This window comes from Pipra filicauda, unplaced genomic scaffold, assembly GCF_003945595.2.
Source record: "Pipra filicauda isolate LSUMZ 115617 unplaced genomic scaffold, ASM394559v2 scaffold387_size670060_pilon, whole genome shotgun sequence".
Taxonomy (NCBI): domain Eukaryota; kingdom Metazoa; phylum Chordata; class Aves; order Passeriformes; family Pipridae; genus Pipra; species Pipra filicauda.
The window spans coordinates 256,584-281,202 of record NW_024104517.1 but is presented as its reverse complement, the minus strand read 5'-3'; the positions used below and the strand labels follow the sequence as shown (position 1 = coordinate 281,202).

The 24,619-nt window shown below is 39.7% G+C and overlaps 1 protein-coding gene across 5 annotated transcripts in view; it reads left to right on the top strand.

Moving 5' to 3' along the window:
- The first annotated feature begins 14,962 nt into the window (after positions 1-14,962).
- Positions 14,963-24,619, top strand: part of LOC113997701 (SPHK1 interactor, AKAP domain containing) — a 67,561-nt gene continuing 57,904 nt past the window's right edge. For 3 of the 5 annotated variants that reach the window (XM_039384946.1, XM_027739787.2, XM_039384948.1), the window contains exon 1: positions 14,963-15,192. In XM_039384946.1, coding sequence (XP_039240880.1) covers positions 14,978-15,192 — 215 coding nt within the window. In that variant the 5' untranslated portion in view covers positions 14,963-14,977. Of the gene's footprint in view, positions 15,193-15,541; positions 15,620-15,814; positions 16,024-24,619 lie in introns of those variants that run through there. The other 2 variants (XM_027739802.2, XM_039384947.1) reach the window with 2 other exon arrangements.

Below are 24,619 nucleotides of genomic sequence, written 5' to 3'. Positions count from 1 at the left end.
CTGTTTGGCAACACAAAAGTAAGATAGTATCTTGAACTTAATAGTTAGATAAATGAAGTTATACCAGTTTGTCTCCTGCTGTGTTAATTCAGTGAGTACTTTGTGCTTCTGAATTGTGGTACAGGGGCATCTGAAACTGTGATAATGCTGAAGCACATCGCCTACCCAGTGCTCTGAAGCACAGGAATAAATTACCTGCAGTGGTTATGGAAATGTCTAGCAGAGAGAATTTTTAAGAACATGTTGGAACAACTGCTTCTGACAGTTGCTTAAGTATAGTTGACATTACTTTCAGTAAAGGGAATTATCTTTCATGGGTTTTCCCAGACCTATTTTGTAGAGTTTCATGGCAGCATTTAAACCTTGGTACAAATTTATAAAACAGCAGCAGTTCACATATCTTGGTGTTACTATATGGCCTTCTGAAGCTCCTTCCAGGCTGACTTGCCCCCTGATTCTCTGTATATCTATATGGATTGATATGTATAGCTGTACAGATTGATATGGATCAGCTGTTCCCCTCTAGACACCACTGGGACTTCAGAGGTCAAAGCATCCAATCTGGAGAACTATGGAGGAGGCTGGTAACATGCACCTCCACAAATGAACATGGTTCTTCTGCTGCACATTTCTTACCCTTAATCTTAAACCCTTAAACCCCTCACCCATTTCTCTCTGTATTGTGCTCTTTTTATACTCCCTTTCTATTTCTCTCAGCTGTTCTCTTTTTCTCTAAAAAGCACCACATTCTGAGAATTTTAGTGGATACTTCCATGTGTTTAGAATTTGTTCAAAGTGTTTTACCATGCTGAAAGATCTTCACATCTAACTGAATTGTATTTATAGATGAATGCTCAGAAAAATGGAAAAAAATTGTTCAAAATTTAATTTACAGCAAAAACAACAACTTGGCTGCTACAGCAATCAACTTCTACATCACTAACTTTGTGAGGAATGAACAGTTTTCCCTAGTGAGGAATGAACAGTTTTCCCCATATAAAATGGATTAAGAGCATGTAATATATTAAGTCAGCTCTAAGATCTCAACATAGGAATAAAGAAAAAAGGCCCAAGATATTAACAACTTAGAAAAAAGAAAAAAACATTCTTGAGTTCAATCTTCAGTATAACTAGCTTCATTATCCGACTTGTATAAATGAGCTTTTGATACATGGTGCAATTTACATGTATTTATAGCATGATATAAACCCACACAATAATTTTATTTCTTTCTCTAGAATTTGCTTCTTAGCAAGTGTTTTCTGACAAGAAAAACAGCTTCATGGCTCCATAAGAATAAGAACATTGCAGATTCTGGTGACAGATAAAAACTAGCTACACCTGAAACACCATTAAAGCTGTAAAGCTTAAATAAAAATATTTATTTTTCTCTTTAAACTTGAAGACTACGTTGCTGATATCCCAAAACCAAATTAAAGTTTATTTTCATTTTTTCCTCATTATTAAAATTATTTCTGGGTTTTTACTCTTTAGTTTAAGAAGGATTTGGAGATACTGAGAACTGAGTTGAGATATGAAAACCATCCAAAACACTGTGTTTTATACAAAAGAGAACTCAGTCAAGTTTAAGAGGTTCATGTGACCTGCCCTTGTTTATACAAGAAGTTCCCTCTAAATCCCATGGCATCAGTAGTCTTTGTATTCCAATAGCAAATCAACCAAGTCCATATAGCATAAAACTTGGTTCAGTCTTATGGTTATTTCCTGATGTTTTTCTGTAAATCAACCAAAAATTAAGAATGAATTAACTTGCCTTTAGATTTCTTAAATAAAAAGGAAACAAACCAAATAAAAATAAATTTAAAAACTAATAAACAAGAACATTCCCCTCTTCCCCAAATAATATGATTTAAAACCTATATATATCAGACCATTTCTAATGAAACACTGATTAAAGCCATCTGCTTACACCAAGAATATATGGAGGATTTCCCCCACCACCCCCCCACTGTTCTTAGAATAGAAAAAAAAGCCCCAAACTAAGATGCTTTGACCAATCTCTCACCCTTCAACATGATATCAAAGGTGAAGATCAAGCCCTTGTCTGCACAAATATTTAGTGAGAACCCTTCATGACAAAGGTTTCCAAACAGAAGAGTTTAGGCAACACACAAGATATTTTGATGTTCCACTGAAAAACAAGATCAATAAACTGCAAACTGAAAATATTTGCTCCAAGAAGGATGATAAAGTCATTGCACAAATATTGAAGACAACTATACAAGATATCAGATAGTATATATGCAAGTATACATTCAAATATTTATATTTTATCCAGGAACTTACACACATACTAATATGTGACCTTCAGTTTAAGTACCACATATTAATGTGCAATTTTTAATGGTGTTTGAAGAACATGGAATGACAGCCACTGCCCTACTCACACACCCCTTCCCTCCCCACGTGTTTAAATTCAGCCTATGAAGTATGAAGAGTACAGCTGTCCCCAAAATTTCATAAAGCAGTCTCATATATCCAAGTAGGCACTATTTACTTATAAAACTCAAATTGTGCTAGGAGAATTCAAAAGAGTTCTGCCATCAGTGCTGGAGAGAGCAAGATTGAATGATAAAGTGGATTCGACAACAGAAAAATAACACTAATAAGTGCAGGTAACATTCTGCACTGTTCAGCTTTATGTAAAGAGCAGGGGAATGGTTCCATGAATTTTGGCTTGGAAGACTGATAAGGAAGAAATCTGAGCATGAACCATGGAGCAGTGAGAAAATGCATACTCCTGAAGTCTACTCCAAATATTTTATAGTATGTAGATATAAAGCTCAACCAAAAAGATATCGATTCAGTACGGCATAAAATAAGAAAGTAAATCATTCAGAGAAGCAAGACACGATACAATTACCATCACCTTTGCCTTTCCCTAAGGTTTAAGAACCTGTAATTGAGAGCCATGGGAAAACCCCCTTAAAATAGGTCTAATTTTATCAGGCTTTAATTAAATTACTGAACTACTAACTCATTTTGACAAAGCAGGTTCTGTATGGCTCTACTCCTATTCCATTTTATTACCAAAAAAAAATTGAAATGCAGGGCTTGCATTCAGGAAATTATTTAAATATACCTTAGTGGTTAGATTGGGCAGCCCTTAATGAGGTCTGTATGTGTTTTCTAATATCTTGCTGAATGCTGATTAAATAGATGCTTAAAAATATTAAAAAGGAAACAAAAGACCCCTAAATCAGAAATCTGAAAACCAACTACCAATATGAGCCTACTCCCACTTGGGGTCCACTGCTGCTGCACTAGAGGTCTGAGGTGCTTGGTGGGTATTCAGGTTGTCTGAATTCCATCCAGAAATATACTGAGCTGTTGACATGGCAGACATCAGAGGTACACGACTGGAATCTCTGGTGTGTTTGGCAGGAAATTTAAAGCTTAAAATTGGCTAAGACTTTTAGGAATCTGAAAGCATGTGGTACACTGTGACTTGAACAGAAGCAGAAGGACTGTCATTGACTTCATTAAGAGGAGGAGATAACATGCAATCTGAGAGATTTGGGATCACTAGAGGTGCCCAGCCTGCATTCAGATCACTAGACATGCTTCATTTATTACAATCCTGTCCAGGCTTCTTGCATTTCCCTCTCTAACCAGTAATCAATATTGAATTGAAATCTGGATCTCTGTAAATGCAGTGACATAGTCCACTCATTTGTCAACTGCTAACATTTTGGCAAGCCAAAAGGTGCAAAAGTCAAATATAAGATCTGTCCTACTGTACATGCCAGCTCTCTACAGGAGTTGTGAATGGCACTAAAGATTAGAAGAAAGGAACAGGCACTGTATCAGTGCTCTGTCCCTGCTCAGCCACCCCCAGCAATGGATGCATCTGGAAAGACTGTACAGATGCCTCTGAGAGCTGGAAGTTGTGGTGTTAGTGCAAAATCTTCAGGTAACACCACCATAATTTAAGTCTCAAAAATTATACATGATAATATCAGGAGCTATACAAGGAGTTCTGACTTTGGCCAAAATATCCCCAGCAGATGGCATGGTCACTAAGCACAAAAAGCCCAAAATCACTGTTAGCACATATATGTACGTGTACCCAAACCCAGACCATGGCTGCTATTCAGATTGGTTTAAAGTGCAATGAGAAGTCAATAAAAAAAGGAGTCTATTTGTTATCTGATCTCTTTCCTGAGAACATCTCAAGAGCACTTAGGAAGAAAGATGTAGACTGCATTAATCACATTGGTAATATCTGTCCCTTAAAAACAAAACAAAACAAAACAAATCAAGCAAACAAAAAACCAAACAAACAATAAACAAAAAAAAAAAAATCAAAAAACACAATCCAACAAATTCATCCCAAACAACTATTTCCTAGGGCAAATGCAGAGTGCAAAAGGATTTGCTGGCATGAGTGTAGCAGAACACATAAGGAACAAATTCAAAATTTGGAAAAAGTTACATTTCTCATGCATGTACTGTGCTCTTGTACAGATATGGGAAATTCAGTCTGAAGAGAGAAGAGGTTGAATTTATGAAGAAGAAAAATGTTAATCCTGCAGAGGACCAAAATTAGTCTGCTGTGCCTATGAAACGGCTTGCACAGGATATAACATTTTCCAGATTCCAAACTCGTTGGCAAATTCTAATTTTGAAGGTTATAATTAAAGACCAGCTTCACTCTGCAAGAAGTAGTGGAGCTGGCACAGTATTTTTCATGCTTTTAGATGATCAGGAGAAGGAAATATGACAGAATGGCAAAGAAAAATCTATGGAGAAAGAGACAGATGAAACAGTTTTTAAGTTCACTGAATTATCAATTACTGACTGACAGCCAAACTCCTAAAAATCCCACTGGTGGAGTAGGACAGTCATTATGGAAAGTGTGGATAACACTGACTGCTTTTGAAAAGTCTTGCCTGTTGAAATGTAATACTGGAAATGTAGGAAAAGTCATTAGCTATGTCAGTAAAAGCAAAAGGTACGTGTGATAAATGCTTAGTGCAAAATGTGACTGTGGTAGAATTCTGTGATTTTGTATAGGATCTTCACACAACTCTTCTGAGACATTAAAACCAAAATAATCAGGATTTTTGCAGTGGTTTTAAATTTTAAGTTGTAATCTTCAAATGAATTATGCAATAACTTCTTACAAACTTCAGTAAGTAGCAACACTGCAACATTTGACATTCAAATTAAATGAATAAGGCAAAACCTCTGTCTTATTTTAGAGACTTAAAATGAGATGTCCATGACAAATATTTTTACAAATTCATTCTACTATAATTTGTGGTCTTCAGTTCTGTTAATTCTGCAAAATATCTTTCCCTAGGTATAGTAATTTCACTTCAAAATCAAATGCCTAGTAGGTAATGTTTTGGGGGGGGGTTAAATCACCTAAACTCTAATCCTTCCTGTTCCAAAATAAAATAAATAACTCGCCATTACTTATCTACCTGTAAGTAAATACAGCTCAGCTTTGGAAAATTGAAAGGTTAGTGACAGACATCATGAAATCTAATCCTTATAAGAAACCATATAATAAAATCTTTCCATTTTTGTCAGACCCTTTGCCATATTGGTATGTACTTTCACAATGAGAATGTCAACATGAAATAATAAACTTCTTAATAATAATTTGCACATTATCTGTAGCTCCTTAAACAGAGACAGTCTTCATTTGTTCAGATCAAAAGGTTATTGTTACCTTAATACACATCTTTATTGTCAGTGAATTACTGTGGGCTGATTAAAGTTTAATGACATGGCTACTCTGGAAACGAGTCTCTAGAGACTACCACATACTGACAGATCTATTTGTTTCAAAGGGAGCAGAAGTGCTAAAAGTACATAAAAGCAGTAGCTGTACAGTGACAAATTAGAAGTACTGCCTTCTCTAAAGACACACAGTGCAGCAAGTGCAGCCTCAGCCTGTGGTGTTATTCACATGCTGCTCAGGAAGCTGCTGGCCCCAGAGAACCTAAAAAATGCCCCAAACCCCAAACCATCACCAAACTAGGACTTGTTAAATATTTACAGCGTATTTGCTCTTTCTGGCAACGCTTAATCATGCCAGAAATCTTCTGAATTTTGTCCTCCACAAATTCACAACATACAACATGATCAAAACTTCTGTCAAACACTTATAATTAGCTTTCCAAAAGCACTTCAAAAAGCTGGGGGGTGAGGGAGGTGGGGGGAAATCAGGGGCAAAATTTTTCATTAAAAGAAAAACGTTTTTATTTTACCCATTCCTCTTCCAATCATAACCAGTTCATCCAATTCAAGTGAAGTTGCATTGAACATCCACATGAAACATTCACTTATTCCTCAAATACACCATTCCCTAGATGAATATTCAATTACCTTTTTCAGCGAAGCATTTCTCTGGCTCCAGCTGATTGTGTTTTTAGGAATTAGAAGTCGGATACACAGCAGAAGTACATGTGCCTTGTTTCATTTTTATTACTGTTTGCTATATCAAAAGGTAAATAACTTAAACATTGCAGTGCAAATTTACTGACAGAAGTCAAAAAGTATATACTCAGATTTGTGGAATGACATGCCTGACTTCACACGCAGTTATGAGACGTTAATTTTGATTTTTTTCTCATAAAACAGAAAATTATTTCAGGACCTCATCAAGCTGTAAACACTCCTCCCTCCTCCTCAAATCTAGATAAGCTCTTTCTGTTCTGAACTATGAACGAAATTGCCTTTGCCTTCTTGAAACCTTCCTGAAGTGTGCCTTAATCTTAGTTACATAGGTTACACTACAGGTAAAATTTCATTCAAAAGTGTTTAAACTCTTGCAAATTCAGGCTTTGATGCAATCCTGGTTCTCACGGATATCTCAAAAAGTTATCCTGTAACTGGCAGTTTTACAAGCTTGCTGAGAAAATGCAGAGGATTATGGGTGCAGGGGTCATGTTATTTAAATTTCCTCAGAAAACAGAGTACCACATTAACAGGGCTGTGCAGAGGGGCTTTCATCAACCTGTGATCAACTGTACCTGTTACAGTGGAAATAATGCCTTTCAGTTTAACAACTGGTATTTATGATTTTGGAAATACTATTAGCTACTATGGTGATGCCAATTGACTTCACAGTAATTTTGAAACCTTTAACTCCATAGGATTTTGTACGTTACTGTAGGCCTCTGTTTACAACCTCTCCTCCTGCAGCTATTTAAACAACTGTACATGGTAATTTATCAGCACAAAGTCTGCAAAACAGGAAAGGTCAGGGTTTTCACATTTATTTAAGTCCTTCTGGCTTCTTAACAAAGATTGCTAGCTTTTTGTTATTCTCTTGGGAGTTTAGCCAGAGATGTCCAAAATGAGATTGAAGCGCAGAAGATTCCTATTTTTTTTTTTTTTTACTGGTAGTAACTCTTTCCATACGCCTGCATTTCATTGTCAGCATATCCTGTCATTTATTCAAATATATTGCATGAGCAACTTTTCACGTTGCATCTCATGAATATATAATCCACCCAGAAAATTAACACACAGCAGGTGGTATACTCTTCCATGGAAAATCTACTAAAAAAGTAAACCATTTTCCTTCACATTTTAATTGTATTTTCATAACACCTATGCAATTTTAATACCTCAATAGCAATCTTACAAAGCACAGAGCAGTATTGCTGTAGAGAACCCCATCAAATCAGACATTCTGCATTATGAGTTGCATTAGTATTTTAATTTTCAGCCTCTTTTTCAGACCTCTTCCAATTTTTCTTGTTTTCTGCCTGCCTATCGACATAAAGGAAAAATGGATAGTTCTTACTGATAGCTGCTATAAGTAAGACTACAGTATGTCTTTTAACTTGACCTCTTTTCCTAGAGACATACAAAATACAATACATATTTAAAAACTAACTGCTCCTAGCACTTGAAAATTTCACCCAGGAGAACAGCCAAAAATATGAAGCCTTGAGGGAAACACTACACTGAAGGATGGCAGCTAGAATTAGGATAAAAATTCCAAAAATAGTTTAGTAATGAAAAATTCCAGTGATTTTAAGGAAGACTCAGAATTTCAGATTCCACGTTCATTAATTATTCAAAAGAATTTAAAAATTCTATATGTATTCTCAAAGCAGAGCTGACCCTTATAATCACAGCCTTCTTTGTAAATAGTACCAGCACTCTGAAAGACCTTTGGAGTTGCAGGAAGGGGCAAGAGTGAACACACAGCAGTTGTACAATATATTCTCACAGCTCATGTGACATTATGTTTGGACGCTCAGAGAACAGGAGGAAGCCAAAAGCATTTTTCATCTTTATCCAAAAACCCAAGACAGCATATATGAACTCACTCAGAGTGTGTTTGTGAATGTGTCACCTTCTGTCTACTCGACACGCTTCATCACCTTTAGATGCCTAAAAGATTTCAGTTAATGCTAGAGATGATGGCTCATTGCCTACCAGCTGGTTATTATTATCAGCTTCTAGCCCAGTTCTGAATAAAATGAGTGCATTAGTTTTGACCTAAGAGGAACTAAATGGCTCAGTTTGAGCTTATTGCAAACACCACCTTCTTTCCCCATGGAATAATACAGTTGAGATCAGCTGGAACACTCAATTATAGGAGCTCTCTAGTTTACTGCAATGAGAGTGACAACAAACCAATCAGAATTTCAAAGATCTGGCACCAATTTAACATTCTTGATTAATCTTTCAGAATTTAAATGCAATCTCCTAACCCCTTCTCTTCCCTCATCGTTTTCTGGGAGTGCAGGTAGGCTGAAAATAGAGTGTAGGTTTGGGAGTTAGAGAGACAGGCAGACAGACTGAGTAGGTTTAATATTTAAAACTGCATATTAACTCAAAGAAAATCGTGGTTACGTTAGAAAATATTCTCTTTGTAGTTACAGATATGTGTGTAGATGAAAAATAAGTACATCTAGCACCCATGCTGTGTGGTAACAATCTGCATTTATTAAATGGGGAGCCATGTCATGCAGTCTGGAGCTAAGCACAAGCCACACTATTCATTCTCTTTTGACTGTATTTAACAACTGCCTTTCTCTCAAGCTCCTGGCCATTTCCAGTCAGAATCTCATGAGCTAGATGTGTTCTGATATAAATTAAGTCATGCTACTTAATTGCTACAACACATTAAGACACCTCTTCAACACTGATTTGTTAACTGAGGGTGCTTTAGTCACAGCCCAAGTACACAGCTCAAAAGGAAAAGGACTTCAATTGACAGAACAAGATTTTGTAACTGAAAAAACCCAAACCAACCAAACCAAAGCAACAAAACCCAAAAACACTCCCTCCTGCCCAACCCCAAACAAACAAACAAAAATGAAAATGAAAAAGGTATTGGACAAGAACATCTTGTCTAAAACATATTAACACATTAAAGCTAACAAACTAATCTTCAATGCAAGCAGTTACAGTTTAACCAACACAACTCTACAAGCAAAATACATCTGATATTTTGGGTAAAAGATATGTGTCCATCTACAGTGTCAGAACTCAGCCAATGTACTGTACAACAACACAGAGAATTATGCAGCCTCATCAATAACTTGATAGTACCTGAGGTCATTAATTATGTATGATAATCAATCACACAGTAATACAGCCAACTGTAATTCATTTCAGTAAACAAACATCTAGTAAACAAATATAAACCATGTTACATGACTTATGCTTTTAAAACTTTTCAAAATAACTACACAACAACCATGTAGCACCCCTTTTACATTCACTGGAGAAGGGATATAGCTTAGTTGTAAGGGACTAACTACATATCTGTCAAAATAGTAGTTTATGTACACACACCAACCGCACAGGAAATAGAGACAAGGAGGATAAATAGAGGTTCATCAAAACATACTGTTTGATTAACAGTAGTGTCCAAAGGCCCCTATTAGGCTTAGGGCCTAGTTGTCCTAACTGGGTGAAGTCTTTTCATTATGTAAGAGAGACGGTCCCTGTATTGGGCATTTGACAATATCACATTTGTTCTGGAAATACTATGCCTCTCTCCAAAAAATACCAAAATATTGAGAGGTTTTTGATCCTGCATTTGCAAACATGCACTACATGATAAGCTTTTCACCTTTCCACCTCTGTATTTCTAATTAGGAGGGTTGTGTGAAAAGCAAAGGGAAGTGAAAAGCTCTGTCCCCTACCACAGTGATCTATTCCTGAAAATATCATCCAGTTACAGAGTCTGTGTAGAGTTGTAGATTTCCCAAGACCAACCAAGCCACACGTAAGCATAAGTTTTTGAGGATAGTTTTTTACTGCAAATGAACAAAACTTCAAAGCCACAGAAGCATACAAAGCACAGAATCTCTTGGATTGTAAGGGATCTCTTGAGAGCACTTAGTCCAACCTCACTGCTCAGCAGTATCAGCTAGAGCAGGTTGTGCAGGACCATATCCAGATGGGGTTTTGAATATCTCCAAGAATGGCTGGAGCCAAATCAAAGTCTTATTGTAAGTTTGGCTCCCTCTGATTTTCAGGAATGACTGACATATTTTCTTAGGAGGCAGTCATCTCTGTTTGGTGCTATTGTTTCAGTTTCTCTCAGTTCAAACTAACAACTCTGCAGCAGTTTATTCTACTTAAGCTCCCAACAGAAGGGTTGACTAATTGTTTTTAAGTATTCCTTTGGGTTTTTATAAAAGTCAAAATGAGCAAAATATTGACCACTGGAATAATTAATATTGTATTCTCTGACCATAACTTTCTGTCATCCAGTAGGAGAAGAGTGTCCTAGGCTGACACATAAAAGACAGACAGCTAACTAAAATGCCACAGTATTCTCTTCCTGTTGCCAATTCATATCTAAAAGCTGAGGGAAAAATATACTTCTGGTGACAGCTTTGAAACAAGTCAGTGTGTGACAGTAATCAGTTCTCTTCTGTCAAGTCAGATTCCAGGAAAAAAAGAATAGTTATTTTAGGCTATATGCCAACATTGTCAAGGAATAAGAAAAAGGCACAAAGTATTACTTGGCCATATCCCTCAGAAATAAAGACTATGGGCTTTCAGGGAAGAGGAGAGCTGTCTACCTGAGAAAAGGACACTTCTGGTAGATTGTGAAGAAGTCAAGTCATAATGGCTGGCTCAGAGAAGGGCTCTGAAACAGTGAGAAGAAGTGACAGAAGAGAACATGTTAGTACAAGACATGTTTGTGGAGTTTTTGCAGGATGATGGAAACAGACAATAAAGAGTTACTAATGCAAAAAAAAAAAAAGAGAGGAAATTAAATTACATGGTGAGAATCAGAGAACTTCATATCAGCTACAAGGATGTGATAAAAACCAAAGAACCAGTATGTGTGTAGCCTCAGTTCTATGTGCTGCAGTAAGGGACAGATGAGTGGCAGTGTCTAGGGTGGAAGAATGATGGTTCAGAGTCATATCACGTCAGGGAACAGAAACCAAACACAAAGGTGAGACTGAGCTACAAATATCCCCACCTCTAATGAGGGAAAAACCTCTCCTCTCTTCTTCTGTCACAGAGCTTTTACCCTTGACAACTCACAAGAGCAGACAATCTGAAATTAGAGAGTAGAAAACCTGTCATGAACTTCTGAAGTGCCAAAGTTACTGACAGAAAATGGTCATTTCCTTTCTGAGTCCCTACTGAAGGTCTCTCTGTCCTTTTCCTTCACAACAGAAGCAAAGCATTTCAACAGTACTGAAGAAGCTGTTCTGAAACCCAGAAATAGGAATGTGAAAACCCTATCTATAAAGTTAAGGGACTTAGAGCAGAAGAGTTGAGAGAGCAAGAGTAAAATGAGGGGAAAAAAAATAAGAAAGAAAGAAAAAAGTAAAGAAAGTAAAAGAAAAAGAAGGAAAAAAATATAAAATATGCAGAGATTAATCACATGCATCATGTTATGTCTGAGCTTCTTCTCCAAAATCTATGAAGAAGATAAATAACATATAATATCCCAGGGATAAGTTAACATTAACTTCCTTAGCCCTTACAAGGTTTCAGTAACTACAGTACATAAGACCATGAAACTAAACAAGGAATACACAGAATGGAGAGAAGCTGTAATGCTCAGGATGTGTCCAAGGGAAGGCATTAAAGAGGTTAGATAAGACATTGAAGCATATTATGACTGAAATAGTGAGCCATGTTATGTGACTGGCAGGGTCTGTGTGCTCTATATATGTCAGTCAGGCACAGCCTCAAGACTAGTTGTACTCTTTAACTTCGAGTTTTCTGCTCAAGAGAAAGAAAACAAAACAAAGCAAGCAAACAAAACAAACAAACCAAAGAAACCAACTACCCAAACAAAAAACCCCCAAACAGTCCAGACGAAGTAACAGTGTTTCAAAAACTAAGGGAATTTAGACCTAAGCCATGCCCTACCCTGTGCCCATGGGGCCAGCGAACAAGCCTTGACCAGCTTTAATTAGTAACCTAAATGCAACCTAGGAGGCACCAAGTTAAAATCACAGAAATGTTAGGGTTGGAGGGGACCTCTGGAGGTCATCTAGTCCAACCCCTCTGCTAAAGCAGGTTCACCAAGAGCAGCCTGCAAAGGGTCCTGTCCACGTTTTTAATATCTCCATAGAAGAGGACTCCACATTCTGGGCAGCCTGTTCTAGTGCTCTGTCACTCTGAAAGTAAATAAGTTTTTCCTCATACTCAGATGGAACTTCCTGTGTTCTGTTTTTGTCTGCTGCCCCTTACCCTGTCACTGGGCATCACTGAAAAGAAAGTCTGGCCCCATTATCTTGACACCTGCTCTGAAGATATTTGTATGCATTGATAAGATTCCCTCTCAGTTGTCTCTTCTCCAGGCTAAGCAGGTGCAGCTCTCTCAGCCTTTCCTCATGAGAGACACTTCAGTTCCCTAATCACCTTCATAGCCCTCCATTGGACCCTGTCCAGCAGTGTCATACGTGGACTCAGTCTGGGATAAGATGAAATCTCTGGGGCAAAAGAACAGTGACAGGAAAAGGATCAGATAATGACAGCAAAGGAGGAGCAGACATGCTACTAAACAAGGAAGAACATGTGAGATATTAGAAGCTCAGTGGCAACAAGACTGAATTTATCTGAAAGAAAATACTATCATGAGAGAGAGAAAAGGACATTTCAAATACAGAACTGGAGATCTGATGCAAAGTCATGTGAAAACAACTTAAATGAAATTAAAGTAACTGATCAAGTGGAAGATGATAGAAAATATTAAGCACTATTTGTGTAGAGCAGTGGTGTCTATTAGAGAAGAGCTGATGAGAAACAGTCTACAGGGATAAGGAACACAATAGTTTGAGTTGTGGGAGTTTGAGTGACCCCAAAACACAGAATATGCAAAGGGAGAACTAAGGAAGAGGAAAGGGCATTACAGCCTCCTGTTTCCAGGAATGAAAGGATGCAAGAGCATTGGAAAGGCACAAGAAAAGTACAGCACAGTAACAAGGAAGTCATGTCAAAGGGGCTGACATTTAAGTACTAAGTAGATGTTTCATGCAGACAACCAGTTCCAGCACTAACCTGGGCTTGCATTTAAGCAGGTAAAGCCGCAGGTATGTGTGGATTTGGAGTTCAGGACTTTTCACTCGCTCAGAATCTGGAAAGATTCCTCAGGTTTCTATGCTGTTAGATGAGCTGCCAGAGAAGGTCAGAATGTCTCAAGCACTCCCCTCAGAGGCTGTTACGTCTCTTAGTTTCCTCAGCTTCTCCAGTATACATTTAAACCCCAATACTTCCCTTGGCTTTGATTTCCATTTACCCTTAACCACCACAATGTAGCTATTAGCCTTGTCATCTCTCAGTTGTCACTTCACAAGGTGACAGAAGATGTTATCCATATCCTTACCACAAAGTCTTATGAGGTATTTAAAAATTAAGATGAAACTTCCTCCTCTTGGTTATGCAAAAGTCACCAATAACAAATGCTTCAGGTAGCCTTTCTTAACAATGAAAACTATTGGTTCAATAGTTAAATGCTACCATGCCTCTGGCTGCAAAGTTGGTTTAAGAAATTTCTGTGCTTTAAATTGGAACAGAGAACAAAACCTGACTTAATATATAAAATAATTCTCTCTGCATGCCCCAGGCCCTTCCAAAACTCACTAAGCTTCACAATTTCATAATGTTGTGCCAAATAAAGGCAATAGCAAAGTATAGAAAAGTCACAGGAATGATGTATTTAAAGAAAGAAACAGTGAATCTTTATTGCAGGGAGAAAAAAAAAAAAAGATGGTTGCCCAAGCATGGACTTATTGCCCTTGTAACCTGCCCTTCCTCTTTGTCTTTGAATTCACTCACCAAATCTCTGAACAGAGCAATGACTATAGAACAGGGCTCACCATACAGGAGTCAAGCTTTCAGTGGTATTTGTGGATATGTGTATGTTCTTGCTATGGTTTTACTGCTGAATTCCTCTGTTGAGCACGTTTGCTACATAACTAACAAAAGTATAACACTCATCACCTAACTGGACAGAGCAGATCTGGGGCTTTGATCTAGATCCTAAACTTATCGAAAACAAGCCTCAGCAAAAGGAGACTCTTGCAGCTACAGGGTGATGACAATTGTCTCCAGCCCGGCAAATTTGACACCTGAGCCAAAGGACTCCTGCTGAACCTCGAAGGCTCTGTGTTCGCTTTAGCTGTGGGTTCAAAACTATACATTTGCACCATGCATCACCTGTGATTCAGGTGCTTTTAATCTCACCTTTCCATGACTACAGACCAATTCTAATCGTATTCTCTGACATGGTTATGCAAACACGACAGAGCCAAGCCACAGGACATCCAGCATTGTTTTGAAAAAACCAAACAACCAGTAAACAAACAAACAAAGGGAGGGAACTTTGCTGAAAGTAACCAAATAAAATAGTCCAAAGGTGCTTAAAACAAGACGTAAGTTGTAGTTAACTCAGTAGGGTCCTTTTCTAAATGCTTGAGTCTCACATCTAAACCGACAGAAACCCCCGTCATTTAAATCACATGGTTTACGGGGCTGGGGCTCCAAGAACATCATGACATTCGTAAGGAGGACTCGGCAACGATCGCCCATTCTTTGCTGGAGTCACCCAGCACCTCGCCGTCACGTCCTTGTTCCCACACCGCAGACAGAGCACAACGCCAGCAACTTCTGCGGCCGTCCTGATCCCGGTGCAGGCGCTACATCGCTCCAGCGACACAGACCCCGACCGCTGCATCCCTCCCGCATGTCCCGGCCGGGCACCCACAGGTGCGAAGAGTGCGGGGACGGCGCTGCCCCGGGTGGCCTCACTCGCCCGGGTCGGGAGCGGCGCTGCCCCGCGGAGCGCAGCCCCTCGCCCGCCGGCCGCGAGGGAGGGACGGGGGAGGCGGCGGGGCGGGCGGGGGAGGAGTGAGCAGAGGGCAGGGCCGGGAGGTGCCGCCGCAGCGCGCCGGGGCCCCGCTGTCGCTGCCCGGACCCCGCCGGAGCGGAGGGTCCCGCCGCCGGTCCCGCCATGGCCGGGCAGCCCCCGCCCGCCGCCCCCAGGTAGGGCCCGCGCCCCTCCCCGCGCGCCGCCGCCTGCGCGCTCGGGGCCGCGCCGCGTGTGCCCGGGGCCGCCGCGCTGGGCGACAGCAGCACCGCCCGTCCCTGCCTGCCGAGCCTCGGCGCCGGGAGCCCGCGGGTCCCGCTGCTCCCGGTGAGTGTCGGCGCCGGGCGCCCGCGGGGACCCTCCCGGAGAGGAGCCGCCCCACTGCCGAGGATCCCCGGCTGCGGGCAAGGAGCATCCCCGGGCTGAGGGCGGTCACGGAGGGACCGCGCTGCGCTCCTGCGGTGCCCGCAGGGGAGCGGCCGAGCGGGAGCCGCTGCCGGGAGCGGAGCGGCGCCGGGAATTCGCGTTGGGCTGCGCAGGGGCGGGGGACGCGCTGCACCTGCCGAGAGGTGGTCACCCATCGGGAGGTGATCACCTCGCTGGGGCTTTGCTCCGACGCGGAGAGCGGGAATTAGAGGGCTTTTCTTACAGGAGAAAGGAAAAACAGAGACTTTGTCATCTAAATTTGCCCTAACAGCTGGTTTTCATACCGTAGCGCCTTAAGAGAGTCGGTAAGTTAATTAGTGCTTAGTAATACCTTTAGGGTATTGTGCTTAAATCACAGCGACGCGTGTCCGCAACCTACTAAGTCAGATTCTTATCTGAAAGAAAAATCTAAAAAAAAAAAAAAAAAAAAAAAAAAAAAAAAAAAAAATCACTGTACTTCTGTTGTTCCGGCTCCAACGAACATGTATTTATAGTGGTTACAAACAACCGATTAGAGCGAAACTTCCTTCGAGACGGAAATGGATGCACAGATAGCAGTAGCCTACCGGAGATGCGAGATGTGGTTAAGCGTAATTTTTAACAATCACAAGTAAATTGCATTTTGATGGTAGCAGGCAGACAAATACTGTAGAAATTGTACCATTTAAGTATGATACAGACTATCAGAGATAAAAAGTATATTTTGCAAATTATCACATTCGTTTTGGTTTAGTTGCTTCCAGTGCAGTGTCTTAATGAGTGGTAAAAACCCGATAAAAACAAAGTTTGGAGAGAGCACAGCCTTAAAAGGAAGATAGTAAAACGACGCATAGCTACCTGAACACGCAAGAGGAACTGCTGGGGGGCGGGGGGAGGGACGCACGAGAACACCTAAGTGGGTGATAATTACTTGCAGTAGAAATTGCTTTTATTTACCTGAAGAAGACAAAAAGCTTTAAAGCAACCCCTCAGAGAGAGCGGATTAAGTAGTGTTTCGCATCAATAAACATTTACTGACCAAAGCTTAATAATGTTTTTCTACTTTGATCTGAATTGCCTAATCTAGAAATAATCCTTTACGATTTCTCCCCTGGCATTTCATGGTGAAATGAGAAGGATTTAGCTTTCGTTGTTGTTAATCATGGCTAGTAATTTTATATACAATTTTTTGCCCACTGAATAACAAAGAGATTGTGCAAACTTTAGTATTTTATGGGAAGCGACAATCTGAAAGAGAGAGGAACACAGAGTTTAAGGCCAAAGAGACTTTTAGGTTATCTGACATGACATCCCATATTTCACACTCCACAAGGAAAATTGGCTAGATGCAGTCTTGACCTCAGGATAAACAGATATTCCAAAGAGACAGTCTTAAAGATATTAAGAGTTAGACAAGCTGCTGCTTTCCTTGCTTGTGGTCTTGTTCTCATTTTTACAAATTTACCTCCTTATAGTCATACAGCCATCTTCCAACTCCACACTATTGTTGCTAGGCTTTTCATCACTGCATGAAGGAACTGAGGAAACCAATACTACTCTATTCCAGAGCTCTGCCATCTGTTCGTCTCTTCATCCCAGCTATAGGCCTATTACCCAGATAATATTGCCTATTTCTGTAAAAAGGCCAAGGCTAATCTTGCTCATGTGAGCTACATACCTCTTCCTTCTTCCTGAAGAGTGATTCTTTTCCCATAGCTTAAGCAAGTCAGACTTCCCTACACCAAGAACCACAGTTCTCTCTTTCATCTCTCTTATCTCCTGAGGCTGGTATGTGGACAGCTGCTTGTTATTTGTTAATCAAGGTAACCTTTCTTTGCTGAACAGTGGTAAGCTTCATACTTTCTGTCTGTGAATAAGGATCAGAGGACTCCAGGAGAGAAGGTGACCAGAACAGTGAATAGTTCATTCAGGTCATTCCTGTCTTCACCAGGAAATCTTGTGAAAAAAGCATATCTGGGAAGTCATGGGACAGATAACTTGTTATCACACAGCTTCATCTCATTATTCCCATCATAAAATGTTTAGGCAACTTTTAATTGAAATCTAGCTACAGCAGCTGTTGAGAAATACAAACTACGAATGTTAGCTTTTAGGAGTTAGCTTTACAGGCCTCACCAAAGAAAGTTTTCACTGTCAAACTGTCATAAATCAAATCCCTTCAGAATCATTTCAGGCACTGACCTGTTTCTGTGGCTGTTCATGCCTGATCTTACCCACCTACACACATCTTCCTGAACCAAGGCCACAGCTCTACCCACTTGCTGACTTGCCTATCCCACATTATGATCAGTCCCTGAGTCCAGCACAAACTCAGGGTGCATGTTAATTCCTGCTCAGGGCCTTCCCTTCCTTTGGCTTCCATATCTGAAGGCAAAAAATGTAAGCCCTGGGTGTGGATGCCAACAGTTACTGCGGAACACAGCAGGGCAGGAGAGTGGCCTTTGGGCATCCACTGATAATTTAGCATTTCTAGCAGTAGCTTGCAGTGAACACTCAGCCTGGGGGTCAGATGAGCAGCTGCAGAGAACTGCACAGAACTGGTAGCTGCCACTTTTTCTTCAAGCAGCTAAAAGACATTTTTGGTGCAGGTTGCAGTTGGGAAGCTGAAAATGCGGTCTATAACAATTTATTGTTTGGGGGTTTTTGTTTGTTTGTGATGGGTGTTTTTGGTTTAGTTTATTGTTTTTATGGTGGAGGGAAAAAAAAACCCACATCAATATCTTAAGCATACAGCTTGCACTTTGCCTCTTCAGGCGAGCGACAGGAATAAAAAATGCTAGAGCTTTTTACATATGAGGCAGGAACTTATGTGTTTCTGTCCCCTTTGTTACTCAGTGACTATCTGGAATGCTGTTGCACAGAAGCCTAAGGACATACAACCACCCCTTTTGCTAAAACTGCAGTTTCTCTGCTCAAGCGTATGAATGTAAACCTATACACATATGCAATTTTTGGCCAACCCTGTATATCTGACAGTAATCTTAACTGACAAATAAAAGTCTTCAGATGTCTCTTTCGGACTGGCATCTACACCTTTTGTGTGAATACTAGAAAGAAACAGAGGAATTAAAAGTGTTTTTCAATTCAGAATTGGAAGCAGCACTAGGTCTTAGAAACAACATTAGACTGAATGGTAATTCAGAAGAATTAAAATGTATATCCACTCAACAGAGATGAGAAGTAGCAGTTTTTCTGTTCTAAAAAGTGAAAAAGACAAGCCCAAAGAAAGTCTGACTATTTCTGAAAAACTTGCTCTGCTCTGCAAGAGGTGTTGTATCAGCACCACGAAATGATCTGTGCTACATCTCAGTAATACCTGGTGTGTGGCACATACTGCACAAAGAATGGCTAAGAAAAGCCTTTACTGGTTTTACAGGATCCTGTTGGAAACCAAGCATTGTTTATATTTGATGAACATGCTAGGGGTGACCGCAGATATAAAGAGGTAAGTTGGGATATTCAAAGCTGAGAGGAGATCCAAAAGCCAGGTCTGGACCAGAGCTCCCTTACAGGCAGCAGGCATGTGGCACACACTCAGTGCCACTGGGCACTTACACAGCCAACACTATGTCACAGGCAAAGCTCACAGCTGCTCTTGTGGTCCAGCAAAGCAGCCTGGATCTTGTGTAACAGAGAAATCAGATTTGTTGGCTTTGTACTAAGATGCTTTTAGGAGTGAATCAAATAAAACTTTGATCCTTTAAGGAGACAAGATTGCAGGCAAAGACTCCACAACAGCAGTGGGACTAAGCTTCAGATAACAATTAATTTGAATAAATCGTTAAAGAAAACAGAATGTCAACAAAAATAAAATAAAACAGACAGAACAGCAGCACATAAACAAGACTCGATACTAAAAATTTATTTTGAAGAATTGTCAGTGATGAGTGAAATGAAATAAGTGAAGACAACTACTTGGGATGATGGGGGCTGTTTAGTGAGACTGAGCACAGAGGCCACAAAGCTTACAGGTTTGTTCTCCAGATTTTTCCACCTCTGTGAGTAAAAGAGAACTAAGTGTATTACAAGTATTATTTAATAAAAGAGGGCAAATAAAGAAATCCCCTGAACAAGAGTGTAATGTCAGAACTCTCATTATCAAGACAACTACATGCATTAGAACAGCAGCTGGTGTCACATATGAGGATGAAATTTGTTTTTATGCACTCATGCAGAACCAGTACTGCAGCCCAACCAGAGGAATCAGTTTAATACTTGCTGGGTATTCTTTTCATTTGCAAATTAGCAGATGAATTTGCCAGATGTTATGAGTGGAGTGGCCAGAAAATTTATCTAATGCTCTCTGGTAATTTTCAACATTCACCAACTTCTTACAATGCTAGTTTGATTGTCAGTGGTGGGAATTCTTGAAACAACATGCTGTGCCCTGTTTTCATGGGGAATTACTTTAAACAGTTCATTAACCTGGTTAACCTGTGTTGTTAAACATATGCAACAATTCTCAGACATACTTTCTTTCAGTGAGGTCAGGGGAGAAAAAAATCAGCTGAAACCAGAAGGAACTTAAATTGTCAAAGATTATAAGTCTGTGGATGAGGATTCTTATCGCTTGAGGAGCGGGACTGTGGGTAACAGGAAGAGGGAAACTTGCAGAAGTTGTAAAGAAATTAACTATATAATTTCCATGCTTTGTTTCACTAACGAAATATGCACTATAGTGACAAAACCCTACTGCTTATTTCCAGGCTTGCATCTCTGCTTTTTCCTTTAGTTTACCAATCTCATCTGTTTTGAATTCTTTAATCCACCTTACCTTAGCCTCCCACATGAACTTCAGACTACTTTTCCAGAAAACATTCATTAATCTCCTCTTTCTGTTCCTGCTCCAATTCCATGCATCACTTCTCCCCTATTGACTGCAATGCTTGTAATAGTGTCCTTTCAGTCTGCCAATATGTATCAACCCTTGTCCTTCTTAGTTCAATCCTCTCCTTCTTCAAATATCCTTCCCCTAGTATAGACTTGAGAAACACTAGCAACTGTAGGTGACAGTTTGAAACATCCATAATTTGTTGCTATGCTGTTCATTTTATATATCATTAATTCCATTAATTGCTGTAGGCACACTCATTAGGCCATGGAGGTTTTGCCATCTCCTTCCTCAGCCCTATATTAATCACTTTAGTCTTTCTTATTACATCTTGTTTCTTCAGCTACTCCCTGAGAAGGAGGGAGCAGGGCATAAACTGGTGGGAGCCTTTATCAGCACTGTGGATAATGAACCCTAGCACTAAATCTGGTTCAGGTCCCTTCTCAGGCAACTGTCATTCCCTAAACGTGTGTCTAAGAACACCCTCTAAAGAACAACATTTTAAGCCATGATTGGCACCTGCAACCAGAAGCCCCATATTTAGACAGCACAGTTGTGTGCTAGAGGTGCTGAGGAGGAGAGGAGGCTGAGAAAGCTTACTCTATTGAGGATACCAACCTGGGATCAACAGGGATCCCAGCAGTGTTCCCTCCAGGTATATTGCTCAAGTGGAGTGCTGCAGCTGCCTCTCAGGGACAGTATTTACTTAATTAACAGTGGAGAAGCAGCTTCAACATGAGGGACCAGGAATGCAAGCACTAAGAGCCATGCAGTTTTGAGCAGTCACTCAGAAGCAGAACAGGCAGTTTTAGGTTTTTTCTCAAAAGAAGAAGAAAAATTAATTAAATTTCTACAGCAAAACAATAGGTTTAATTACCAACTCCCTGAATAAAATGAAGCAGCAGCTCCCCCTCTCCTGGTGTGTTGTGCAGGCTCCTGGCTGTGCTCTCTGGGGAGAAGCAGGAAGGGAAAGCCTGCCTGGCACCCATGGGGATGAGGCACTTCGAAAAACTTCACATCTATCCAGAGCTCAGTGTCAGAAACTTGGGGGGGGGGTTTCCCCAATTTTTTAAAAATCTCTTTGCTTATCAGTGGATTCAAATGCTTCAGACTGTGTGTACAGTACACCTACCCTTCCTCCTGCTTCACTGAAAACAGAGAGAAAAAACTGTACTGCATATTTCTGGTTTTCTTTTTATAAGAACTACAAATTTAGCACGTGCAGATTAATACTACTATTGCTGAGATTTATTTGGTGCCGATTTTGAATTTTAAAACTTCTGGATTGTTTTAATTAATCTTTTTAGTTTCCATCATTAATTTTCTTCACTTCAAGATTTGCCTGATTATTATTAAATATCTGGCTACGGCCAATGCCCATGGCACGTAATAGGTAGTCGGTGTTTTTTATCAAAGCTATGTTTCCTCTTGGTTGTGGCATCACAATTTATTATTTATCTAATTATTCTTGAGTGCTATGTAAGAAAGTTTCCTTTCTAAGTCTTGATCAAATTTAATTTATAGCTGAAAGAGAAAGGACTTTTCTAAAACTTCTAACACAGAACTTTATGCTGCAGTTTATATTTCCCTGCTATTGAAATTCAGAACCGGCCAACAAGTCCTGTATAACCCTCAGCAGTCACTTTTAACACTGGGACCTGCCCTCCATTCTCCATCCTAATCTGGCTCCAGGCACTTGCAATAACCAGCTTTCAAGTGTTAGGGGAGCTTTTTTGTTTTCTGGAAAAGTTTTGATCTATGATATGAATTGCTGGAAAATGAATTCATTGAACTAAGACATTGTTGTGGTATAGTTAAAATGTTTTAAACAGAAAGGTGCACAGAGTTCCACGGGACTTAGATTTTCTTCCAGCAGTGAAAAACCTCCGTGGTCCTCATGTAGTCCCTGTGAGATTGCATAGTTATCAGAATTTCATCTACAGGCACTTCATCAGCAGTGGAGCTGTTCATTACATGCAGTGGCTCTTCAGAATATTAAAGGACGAAAGAAATGGTGTCTCTTAGTTTTCAGAACTGTGTTTAAATTAAGTCCAAATCCTTTTCCCCCAAGATTAATTTATAACTGCCTGTGCTATTTCAATTTGAAAAGGGAAGAGATCAAGTCAGCAGGGTAATGGTTCAACAACATGCTTATAGATTGTTCCTCTTCTATGTTGTCAGGGCAGTGTCTTCCTTCTCAGTGAAAAATGTGTTTTACCACTGTAGACATCTAATAAAAATGAACAGGTCATTTATTTTTAAAAGGAAAAGGTTTGTCTGCTGTTATGTTGAAATGAAAACTCATTATCCTTACATAAAGTCTGGAATAAGACCCTTCACTCAATAGGAATAAAAAATAATTGCTTCTTGCATATATAAAAATACAGAAGTAATAGCATGGCTATTAAGGGGCTTAGTTAAGTGATCACATTGTGTCTGCCAATAAATTCAATCCTAAACATAATATGTGCCATAAATTCAGTGAGATCCCATGGTCACATTATGCACATTCCTGAAAGTAGCATATATGAACCGTATCAACGTTCACATGATGTAATTTAAATGTTAGTGTAGTTACCAAGCACCAAGTTTTGGTACTTTTACAAGTATAGCCATAGTTGTAAGATTATGGAAATCAATACTGTACATTATGGAACAGCACAACTGACTATAGGAGAGAGGTGTCTTTTTGTACTACCATCAGTAGCAGATTTTTATTTCATACAAGTAAAATTGATTTATAAGTATGTATGTATTTGCAACAGGTGATTTTTCTGATTCAGAAGGCAAGACTTGTAAGGGTGAGGCTTTTAAGGTATAGTGTATTAGAAAAATAATTGAGTAACTATTGAAAAAAATAGTGAAAGACCATAAACACATAATATAAATACAAATATTAATCCAAATCCAGTAATTAAAACAAACAAACAAAGAGGCCATAGGGCCAGGTTTACTTTGCATGGGTTGCTTTTGGATACACAGAACTAGACCTCCGTATTATACTGTTTTTCTCTAGCTGAAGTTGTTAAAGAGATTCTCCACTAATGAAACAATAATAATTATGCAAAACCTGGATTTAAGTGCATACCTTTCCTTTGACCATCTGAATTGAAAGAACTTAGACTTTGCAGTGTTGATCAGAGTAAAACTGAAACACACCCAAAGGCATAGAACAAGAGGCAAGCTCTACTCTAAATGAAGTTAATAGAAAGAGCTGGCTGTTGCTGGGATCTGCTGAAGCAGAGTAACATCTCTGCCCCAGAGACAGTGAGTACTCTCTTTCAGCTTCCTTCGTACTTTTATGGGACTTCTGGGTGCATTACAAACCACAAAAAATCCATGCTGCCATAGTGTTTTTATTTTTAAATAGAAGCCTGGATAAGCTAATGGTTGTGATACATCTGCTCAATTTAGACACCGATTTTGTTCATCCAGTAGGATACAACCTCAGGGTCAGTTCCGCTGAAGTTACTGTAGGAGCTTTCCCAGACTGTGGTGCAAGTGAACTTGTCTGTCCCTGAGCTAACATCTGATAAAACATTTCTATCTGCAAGGACCAAGCATGAAAAAAGAGCAAGTGGCATCGAAGAGCAACTTAATCTCTTTCAGATTCTCTGCAACCAAATCCTCTCCTGCTGAGTGGATGACTAAATATTCATGTCTACACATAGTCTGGTGTAGTTTTGCATTAGGTGTAAATGCAGGAATACTCATTTAGCAAGTACTCATGGAATCACACTGCAGGTACTTGTAAGGTTGTCTCAGAGCTTAACCTGAGCTCAGTCCATGGTGCAGACAGTGCTGCTGGACCTTGTGCATCCCACTGTGAACAAGGTAACCATTTCAAGCCCAGGTATCACAACAGTTTTATGGTTAATCTGAAGTTCATTGCAAAGCAGTCCCTGTTTACCTACATCGTATCACCAAGGGAAAAAATCAGATTAATTAAATTAATAACTCATTGACCTGATTCACTGTTAGACTCTCAGAGATAATGTCCTACATTCCTTATGTAGAGTTAGAAAGGCAGTAGATTTAGGGGTAGAAAGAAGAAAGATTCGTCTTGCCAA